The 10,996-nt window shown below is 35.2% G+C and overlaps 1 protein-coding gene across 1 annotated transcript; it reads right to left on the reverse strand.

Moving 5' to 3' along the window:
- Positions 1–3,472: 3,472 nt before the first annotated feature.
- On the reverse strand, positions 3,473–7,085 carry LOC136201511 (uncharacterized). The gene is made up of 5 exons (XM_065992195.1): positions 6,883–7,085; positions 5,814–6,013; positions 4,670–4,771; positions 3,974–4,025; positions 3,473–3,864 (listed from the first exon to the last, which is right to left on the reverse strand). The coding sequence occupies exons 1-5, from the start codon at positions 6,971–6,973 to the stop codon at positions 3,752–3,754; spliced, it is 558 nt and encodes a 185-aa protein (XP_065848267.1). The 5' UTR covers positions 6,974–7,085; the 3' UTR covers positions 3,473–3,751.
- Positions 7,086–10,996: the final 3,911 nt, after the last annotated feature.

Consider the following 10,996-nt stretch of genomic DNA (forward strand, 5'->3'; position numbering starts at 1 on the left):
TCCATCTTTCATCCGCCCCTCTTCGACCACTGGCTCCTCCCGAATTTTACTGGCCTCAGCCTCCTCATTCTCCACATTAGCATTGGGTCGACCCATCGCCTTTAATTCTTTTATATCTCCCCCAATCAACGATACCCGTTCATCTAGGTTGTCTAACCTACTGTCGACCTTACTAAATTGTCCCTTGCACCACGTATGATGCCTCTCAAGCACATCCGTTAGAACTTTTTGAAGTTGTTTTATCTCGGTCGTTTGTGACCGTGATGCAATGATATATCTATCAACTTCATCCCCTTCCTCACCACCCTCTTCATCATCACCTCCATCACCTCCATCATCACCCTCCTCTTCATCACCTTCCTCCTCATCACCTTCCTCCTCATCACTTTCCTCCTCCCCATCACCTTCCTCTTCCTCAGCTTCAACCTTCTCCTTACCTTTCATTATTGGGGCAAATATAGCATTTATATCAACTTCCCGTCCTTCAACATGGTCCACCAAATACGTGTACCAATCGAACTCTTTCTCTCTATCCTCAACCACAAGACACGCGTCTGGAGGATCAGCAACCTTACATTGAAAAAAAAAATAGCAATGTATTGGTAAACAAATACAAAGTAAAGAGAAACACACGAATCTCATTCCACTTACAGAAAACGTTTCTTTGATTGCTTTGTTTGAGGGAACTATTCTCTGGGACCATCTAAACAAGCGTGGAAGTGGGCTGCCACTTCTCATTGTGTAATATGCATGAGTCACATTCCACAACTCAATAATCCAAGTCTGCAAATAAGAGGTATCCATTGATAAGAATTATAACATTGTCGCATTCCATTTGAATGCGCTCGAATGCGACATGGTTATAACCTAATCATGTCGCATTTCAATTTCAATGCGCTCGAATGCGACACGGTTTATAACCTAATCATGTCGCATTCCATTTTCAATGCGCTCGACTGCGACACGGTTATAACTCAATCATGTCGCATTTGAGCGCATTCCATTATAAATGCGACACAGATGGAAATTGGGCGCATTCAAACACTAAACATATATAGACAAATCATACACAAATTATACACAAATCATACCTGGAATACGTGTGCAAATCCAATAAGTTGATATGGCACACGTTTCCTATTTCCCGCTACATTTGCCTCTAATTGCTTCAGTCTTTTGCTAATGGCCCAGTCCAAGAACCTATACGTCTCCTCCCAAGCCAACGTCCCCCATGGAAACTCATTAAACAGGCTTGGATAATCTGCAAGATCCAAAACCCAATCCTTTGCATGCCTCTCGTTAGCATTATCCAATACATTGCCATGCACAAAGTACAACATGGCAATCATCACAGCATCTTGGTTAAATCGGTCGGTCGCATCCTTCTTCTTCCATTGTACACTTTTCAAAACTTCAAAGAAGTGAATTGTCGTTATTGTCTCGTATTTCTTGAAGTACTTATTTCGCAACCTATGCGACATCTCTAATTCATACATTCTTTCCATGAATTCCCCAATGTTTACCCCAAACCTTAAACCACTTATCAGGCCAAACTCCCAATCTCCAAACCGCATATCAACTCCCCTCACCCTGAACCACATCTCCCTGTGTTTACTTTCTTTATGTTTAATCTCCCGTGATAGGACATGATGCACTATTCCAGCAGAGAAACTAGCAACTTTCATATCCAAATATTGACCAAAACATGTTTTCCTATACATTTCTAGCTGCTTTTCACTCAAATACTTCTTTATCATGACCCCAGAATCCATATTAAACCTGACTGTTACTTGAGCATCCGAATTAACCGCCTTGGGATATTTGAAAATGGAACTATGTTTTCTCTTTTTAGATTCACTGGGATCATGCTGTAACAATTTTAAACATACACACATTAAATTCTCTAACAAAACTGACATATTCTATGTATAAGGCTTACAATCATGTCGCATTCGTCTGTGAATGTGCTCAAATGCGATAATGTTTCATGGTGTATAATGTCGCATTTGAGCGCATTTAGGTAATAAATGCGACAGTTTAATGGAATGGCTCGTCGCATGTGTCGCATTTAGGTAACAAATGCGACACTATGTTCGCCTATTATACCTTGTCGCATTTGAGCGCATTTAGGTAACAAATGCGACCATATCTACATACAGTTAACATACGCGCGCATTCGAGCGCATTCGAGCGCATTTAATCCATTAATGGCGGTAACAGAGAAGAAGATGATGCATGCTTACCTTATGCTTTGTCCGTCCTTCCTCTTCGCTTGCCGCCGCCGCCGTCGCCGTCGCCTTCCGTTTTCTTGCCATCACAGTCGCGCTTCGCAGGGAAGAAAGAAACCGGAGATGAAAATGTCGAGGTAGGAGAAAATGAAAATGAAAATGTACAGAAGAACAACCCGGATTATATATAGTGATGAGTTCAAAACGTAAAATGCAGTTGAAACGAACTGAAAATGAAGAAGATGAACCACAATGAAGTTGAATGGGAAAGGTCAGGTGAGGAAGTGGAAGTGGAAGGAGCGGGAGGTAGGAGATGAACCTTCAAACTAAAATAAGGGTAGTTTTGTCCAAAATGGGTTTATTTGTCTAATTTGGCAAAATGAAAGGAAGATGGGTTAGATATGTAAAGTGGGGTTCTTCATTGGGCTAGATTAGTAATTATCCCAAAGAAAAAATAAGAGATGGTGGCAGAGTGTGGTCCATTTAGTGTGTTGCTTCAGTTTGCAACTCACCACAAATTGTAACACTAATGTTACAAGGTGTTTAATGGATGGGCGTTACAAGTAACAAACTTGTAACACTCATTAAAGTTGCTCTAAGACCCATAATTAAACCGGACACTGCAAACGAAGAAGACTAAACTTGACAACCAAATGATATTGAATCCCTTCACTCAGCATACATCCTAGCCTTTCACAACCAATAATTAAACCGGACACTGAAAAACACTAGGCTTAATATCTAAATCATGCATCTCATTAAATAATAGAATGGACTCCCAATACATATGTATAAGACAGACATTTTATCAATCATGTAAGGAGAAAGACCTATGTGACCTTGAACAACTCGTATGACAGTTCAATCTCAGGAAACCGGTCTCTGCTTTTTCTTCTCATTACTTTAATGGGTTTTTTTTTGTTGACTTGGGTCCCAATAGGAAGAAATTCAGGTGTCTGAGAGCATGTAATTAGAATTTTGAAATTCAATAGCATGTGACATAAATCCCCAACTGAGTGAGTGATGTGTGAGAACAGCTCCCCTTTAATGCAATGTAGAATAGCACTTTTGCCTATTCCTTTGAGTGGAAATTTTTAAGGCACAAAATGTGAGATAGGACCAATTGACAGGAACTCAAACAACAGAGATGAAATTAGAAAAGAGAAATACTGATATATTGGTAGTTTCTCACTACCAGCTACATAATATACAGTAATTGATTGGAATAGAAAAGGCAAACAAGGTGAACAAATGATAAATGGATTGAGTTAACACCATAATCCCCAAATGATAAATTCCTTCCATGAAACTTAATTATCTGCATCTGTTCAGTGATCTACCAAAATAAACTCTCCGAGCCAAAATCTATAAGGAGTCCTTTTTTATGTAAGCACAGAAGCAAAATCTACAGATTACTATCAATATGTACGTGAGTATTTCTTTCCAGCTTGTAAAATGATGTTCACTTTCACATGTTTCATTCACTAATCCACTTGTAGCTTCTGTATGATGCCTCCGAAAGCTCAAGAACCTCCATGACGAAAGTACAGTACAGATCGGTAGATTGCAGCCACATGAAGGAAGCAAATAAGAGCTATAAGGAGATCGTCCAAGAGGCCAACTATACCCAATATTCCTACACGTAACACATTGCAATCCAAAGTTCGTATTAGTTACTAATTTCTCTTATAAACGCACAGCCTGATCAAGAGCTCATATATAAAATGATTACATAGTGAAGTTACCTTCAGGAATAATGTCTATAGGGCTCAGAACGTAGATTGCACTTAGTATCGTCTGTCAATAAGAAATGAAGTAAGAATCCATCTTCAGAAATGAAATTGAAGCTCAAATTACATGTGATACAGTAAATAGATATAATAATGCCATACAATTTTGTTTTACTTACAAAAATAGGGGAGAGTTTAATGAAATAAAATAAATGTAGAGAGAAAATTTCATGGGCCTAAAGACATGATTTTCGAAAATATATCAACTATCAACTATATCAGTGCCACTAAATGTGAATAAGATAGCTAAAACTAATACTAATCTGAATGCGGTGATGGAAGTTGAAGATGTATGCAAATCTTTGGATCTTTAACATTTATTTATTTTATCAAACTGATAGCACAATAAACTGCATTTTATAAATTAATAAGTTAGAAGAGAGTTTGGTAAAATTGAAAGTATGCACAAATCTTAAATTTGTTTTTTTTTTAGGTCTGCAAGGCAACAGAATATTAAAAGATATTCTAGGACTGAATTTGTTTTTATTGTTAGGTCTGTAAGGCAACAAGATATCAAAAGATATTCTAGGAATCGAAAAAATATGACTTGGAAAAAAAAGAAAGTCAGAGAAGCATAAATGTTCATGAAAGCTAAAAAAGAGAAGTGAAAAATAAATAAAAGCTCACAGTATAGTTGCTAATTTACTTAACTGCAATATAGACGCGTGCCCTGATCACCAAAGGAAGTGTTCTTTGTGGATCCATCATTTCCCTCATCAATCTTCGTAGCAAGAACGGAAGATCTTGCATTCTCTGATAAAAATACCATTTTTTAGGACTGACATCAATTACAACACAGTATTTTATTGTGCGTACGTGAAAATCATAAATGATATTCCAAAGCTAACTTCCAAAGAAAAAAGACCCAAAAACATAATCTACTATTTGGAGAAGTTTATGGAGAACTACCTCAACTATAGATCGAGAAGACATTGGAAAATCAGAGCAGAAATATGAAAGAAAGGTTTATAAGAAAAACAGAGTGCAGACTAAATCTGACATTATGTGCTATGGTTAGCTAATTAAGCTATTTAAGAGCCCCAAAATGGCCTTTCAGATCAATTAGAAGAAAGCAATAATATGTGGCATTGATAATAGTAAATGTCAACTTCCCTATCAAATAGAGGAAATGTTTGACAAACATCGAGCAACTAAGAGCATACTTAAGCAACTGAGGTTAAATCTAACACAACTAATTTTCGTTATTATAACAGTCTTTGTTTGTACAGAGTATGTGGCATGTGCATAAACATACTTCGGACAGTTTGTAGTGCAGCCAACAAAGTGGAAAAATACAATATATTAAATGCATAAACTAGATGAAAACATAATTGTCTTCTCTCGTAATAAAAGAATAAAGAAAAAGAAAAAGAGATAGTGCAAACACATAGAATGAATTCAAGTTTTCTCTCCTTTTTCTAGTTAGCAATAGAGCAAAAAGCATGCCTAGCAGAATAGGAGATAGAAGGGCAAAGAAGAATCCAACATGCATTGCAAAAGAAGAAGGTGAACATATAAGACCATTATATATCTAAACTTGAGTAGCAAATTCATATTAACAAGAATACAAACTTATGAATCTCTGGAAGCATGTCTTCATGTATTCAGAGGACAAAAATGAGTGTTGAGGAAGGATTTAAGGAACTAAAAATACCACATGCCCTCATTAAAATCAAATTCATATTGGTTTATCAGACTGCTCATCTTGGTGGTTATTTCTTCCTGATCAGACTCAAAATCCATTTCGGTAATGTTTGATTCAAACTATGATTGACTAAAATGATAGCACGCTTACCTGAAACAGACCACTGGTCTGTCCACCAAAAAGGCGATTATAAGTTTCTATCTTCTGCAGAACCTCAGCAACTTCAGAACTATGGCGATCCCTTCGTGAGGCTCCACCAGGAACTAACAAGGTAATTTGACGACGACAAAGAGGACATTTACATGGTTGAATTGCAGATCCATGATGCCAAACAAGCATAATACAATCACCTAACAATCATATTAAGAGGAAAGGGAAAGTTAATTTAAATTTGCATAATACATCTTGAACAAAAATTTAGAAAACATATCCAAATATTATTTCAATAGGCTTGAACAAACATATAAACAGATACATGAAAAATTTGTCACAATAATAAAAGAAAAAATGCTCATAAATCACAACTTAATGTCTTCATAATTGTGAAGAACTGTTAAAACAACTTGTAGTGTCAATATTGTATGTAGTATTCCAATAACAAAGTGATGCATCATGATTCTATAGAAATACTTAATTTCAACTGTTAGTAAGACCAAATAGTCGGCATATCATCCCAATCAGACGTGTTGGGCAAAAACCTAAACAGTTCTTTTAAAAGAGTCGTAGCCATTGAAATCCATTGAAGAGTTGGACAATGAAAATGTTCTATAAATTACGACAATTGAGAATCTTCACTGACCAACTGCTATAAGTAAAGAACAGAAATAAAGGTGCTAAAGGAAGTAGCAGAGCCCACAAATCAGTTTTAAGAAGAATCGTAAATGGCTGGGGTTTTACATTTCTGTTGCAGGGGAATCACTGAAGGAAGAAATAAGAACGGGAAAAGGTGAAACAATTCTTTTGAACAAGAGCCATAGCCGTCGAAATTGATTGAAGAATTGAACAACGAAAATCTTCATTAGATTATGACAATTGAGAATATTAACCGACAAAGTGCCATAAGTGAAGAACAGTAATTGCGGGTTAATTCGGAGTAGAAGAACCCCAAATTCAGTTTCAAGCAGAATTGTAAATGGCTGGGATTTTGAGTTTTACACTTCCGTGGAAGAGAAACTGCAGTTACAGAAGGAAGAAGAAAAAAAAGGAAGAAGGTAAATACCACAAAACCAGTGAGAGCAATTGGCCTGGACAGGGACCTTGAAGCGTCCATGGCAGACCGAGCAACAATCGCTCGCCGGAGGTTCGTCCATTTCTTCTTCTTGCTCAGTTATATCGATCCATATCTGATCAGTCCCACTTTCTCATCAAAAATTTCTCCTATACAGTTTTTAAGATTACCTATTGTTCATCTGTAGAACATTTCTTTAATTGATTTTTGAAAAAGTACTTTTTTTTTTTTTTCATTTCTTTTATCCTTTTCTCTATTATTATTATTTTATTTTTATTTTTTTACATATTTTAGACAGTTATAGTACCAAATGATCATATTACAAATATTTACAAAGGATCAAAAAGAGTTAATATTAGTAAAAATAAAAATAAAAATAAAGATTTTATAATATATTTTTAAAATAGGAAACTAAAAAATATATTACCTAAAAATTAAGTAACTAATAAATTATTTACAGTTATTCTTATAAAATAAATAATTTATTAGCTGTTACGGTTTTAAATAAAATAATAATATAAATAAATACTACAAAAGTAAATAAAAACTAAAAGTTGACGAAAGAAAGATGAAAACTATTGAATTGATATAAAACGACTCAAAACGATGTGAAATAAATCCCGAACATCGTACTAGAAATTAGGGGTAAAATACCCCTATCAAACGTCATCATACTTAAAGCTTTACTTATTCTCAAGTAAACTAAAACCAAACCAAAAAATGAACTAGCCGAACTAGAAAACCTCTCGATTTAACCAAGTGAGCAACACAAAAATGAGTAGTTGTAATCACATGCATTTAGAAAGTAAATAAAAACACGATGTCCAAAAGCTGCAATCCGATTAGCGAAGGTCATACTTTTACTCTCAGCTTTATGCTTGTTAAAGTTACAATGAGTTTGCACGTTTATTTGAATACTTCTATTTTTCTGATGACTCAATTGATATAAAATACAATCTCAAAGTCGGGTTGTAATGAGGTTAAGGTTAAGGGTATATCAAAAAGTTTGTTAATTTACCAGTAGCTAAGACTTCAGCCTTTTCGACATAAAGCTCCTAAAGAGCTAGGATAGAAACTAGCCCTTGTAAAGGAAAAAGTTTTTAACCCTTCGAGAATGGAGGAGGAAGAATAATCACCCCTCCTAACAGTAGCAGCTTGCTCCTGCTCATGAGCTGCTTGCCATTCGGCTACATAACCCCTCCGGAAGACTTAAGTAGAAACGAGATATTCCCAGCAAGATGAGTCAATAACTCCCCCTTAGTGAAAGTAATGTCCAATTTCACCAGAAAGTCACACAAAGTTGTCTCCTTCAGTCACAAAGGTCTCAACTCATGCCACTTAGCCTTGTTTACAAGATTGAGGTTCGAAGAACATCGAAAAGGAAACCCATCTGAATATAAAGTCCCCTCTAAAGGCTTCCCCTCTTCGTCCTCCAAAAGAAAGATCCAGAACCAATGAGGTTTAAAGTTTTTGTTGTTGGAGGTTTTATAGCGTATAAAGGATGACTGATTCGAAGGTAATTTTGATATCCACAAAGAATCATCACTCCGGCCTCATAGAAGGGATCCATAAATTACGAACAAAGGGCTCAGTCAGCTCGATACCCAGATCCTCACATACTTTCACCAGCCCTAGCAAATCTATCCAACCATTCAGAGAGAGTTGGGCAGGACAAATGTCAAATTCGTTCAGCACATTAAGAATGCCCGAGGAAAAGGGAAGACAAATCTCATTTGCCAAGAATAACTATCATTCAGGGGCCTGGGTTATTACTTGGTCGGAGTCAAGAACTGCAAATCCCAAATGCTCAAACTCTGGATAATTAGAAACTAGTTCTGTTAGAAAAAGGTCGTCCATGATGGAAGGATGTTCGAAATTTCTAGGTTTAAGAAAAATAACCCTTTTTGCATCTCTAAAATCTAAACTCTCTTCAAACTCGTTGCTTCTTATGACCCATTGTAAGCAAATAGAAAATTAAAAAGAAGGAAAGAAGTTGGAAAAAAGAAACTTACTGAAAACAGGCAGATCAAAAGATAAGAGAAATAGCAGTTATAAAATGAAAAAAATAGCAAAAACAAAAATATGGAGACAAAATCATATTTATAATGGAGGAAAGGTGAATGGGTAGGAAAGAGAAATGATAGAAATCTGCATAATTACTACTCATAATCATTAACTTCGTCGTCATTTCGGAAGCCTAACAGACACGAGAAAAGAGGCTAGAAAATGCAGGCCACCTGGACAATGCGTGTCAGACAAAGAAAACAATTTTTGAGAAAACCCTGATGGCACATGCTAAAAGAGGAAGCTGGCATCCACACGAATTAACAAGACCGAAGTTGAAGGCCTTTCTCCTTTTTCCTCCTACCAAACCCTAAAAGGGTTCAGAAGAGAAGGGAGGACATATAATACCATATGAAATGAATCAAGACACATGTCATTAGAAGGACCCTCAGATCAAACACCACGTGTCGAAACATATGCCTTCGAATCTGCCATAAGTCGTCCATTAAATGTTTTCTGCTATAGGTAAATCCCATGCTAGGTTAGAGACTCCACATCGTGGAGGACTCCTCCTTAAAGTCAGACTCCTAATAGAAGAAAAAATCCTAATACAAAAGAGGCTCCTATAAGAAGATGAGTTCGATCCAACCTTATAAATAGACATGTATGGTCACACCTAATGGTATGTTAACACTACAATCCCACAATTAGTCATTACTCTTTAACCCTTTCAAAACGTTTACTGACTTAGACATTAGAGTGAGTTTACCAGACTCTAGCCCCTCTCTAACCTATTGCATTATTTTATGGGTTCAACATTGGAAGGTTCAGTAGGAGATTCGGACAATTTCAAATACACCGTTATCACTAGTAATATAAGTTCTTGGTTCTAAAAGATTCTTCTGTACAAATTATCAAAGCTCAAAAAGATAATTCTCAAACCCATATTTGAGGCCATTTGATTATTTAGATTATTTAGGTACTACAAACCCTTCAAAATATAATAAATTAAATGGAATAGTTTAATAATATCGACATATACATATATAAAGGCGTAACATAATAAAGTTAGAAGTTGAAAATAGCACAAACATGTAAAATTAGGAGATCGAATTGTGTTACATTATTAGATTTTATAGGATTATAGTAACGAAAAATTACAAAACTGGATCAAATTGGAGACTCGTTTACATATTTAGACTTATTATATTATTTCTTACCAAACTAGATACTTTCAAATTACTTTTCCAAAATACCTTAGTATATATATATTATGGCTTAACCAATTTTTTCACTTCATTTTTCATCATTTGCAATCTAATTTCAGTTTCATACATCAATACATGATTCATAAATTTCTTTGCATATATTAGTTTTGAGTATTTTAAGTTACTTTATACCTTTATCGAACGAATTTACAGATTTTATCAATCCGATGGATTCATAGTTTACGATTTTGCTTAGCAGAAAAAGCACAGTCGTGAACCACGAACCAACAGTTTCTTCTACTACGAAGTAAAATCATGAACTGCAAACTCATCGGGTTGATAATATATTTTGGTTAACTCATAATATATACATTGAGGGTATGTTGGAAAAATCACAAATAAATAGTCTAAATATTAGTGTTGGCTAATTGGTCTAAGTATGTAAATGAACCTCCAATTTGACCTAATTTTGTAATTTTCTCTTACAGTGATAGACTTGATTTCTTAATTAAACTGAAATTCATGCATGATTTTATATTGATAATAACTATATTTTAAAATAGATAAATAAATAGAAATGAGCTGTGCTTTTCTTGTGGCATAAGTGATGCATGGACCAATAAAATAATAACATAAAGAATTGGATTGGAATTGACTTATTTTAAATTAATGAGTAGTGGAACATTGTTATTGTCTTTCAATTTCATCCCTCCACAACATCTTACCTTTTTCTCTGCCGCTTTTTGTTCTCTTCTCATTTACACCCTTAACTCTTACAACTATGTTCTATATTTATTATTTATTAATGCTTAATTCAACTTTGATAATTTAAATCTTCATTTATTAATTTCTGTTGCCAGATATGATTTTATACATTTCCAGCGTCAAATTCA

This window comes from Euphorbia lathyris, chromosome 7 (assembly GCF_963576675.1).
Source record: "Euphorbia lathyris chromosome 7, ddEupLath1.1, whole genome shotgun sequence".
Classification (NCBI taxonomy): Eukaryota; Viridiplantae; Streptophyta; class Magnoliopsida; order Malpighiales; family Euphorbiaceae; genus Euphorbia; species Euphorbia lathyris.

Excerpts from the sequence above, each read along its gene's own strand:
- LOC136201511 (XM_065992195.1), bottom strand. The coding sequence starts at position 6,973 with ATGGACGAACCTCCGGCGAGCGATTGTTGCTCGGTCTGCCATGGACGC. Across the intron at positions 6,014-6,882 it reads TTGCTCTCACTGGTTTTGTG|GTGATTGTATTATGCTTGTT; the intron begins GTATTTACCTTC and ends TATGATTGTTAG. Across the intron at positions 3,865-3,973 it reads TATAGACATTATTCCTGAAG|GAATATTGGGTATAGTTGGC; the intron begins GTAACTTCACTA and ends TGTTACGTGTAG.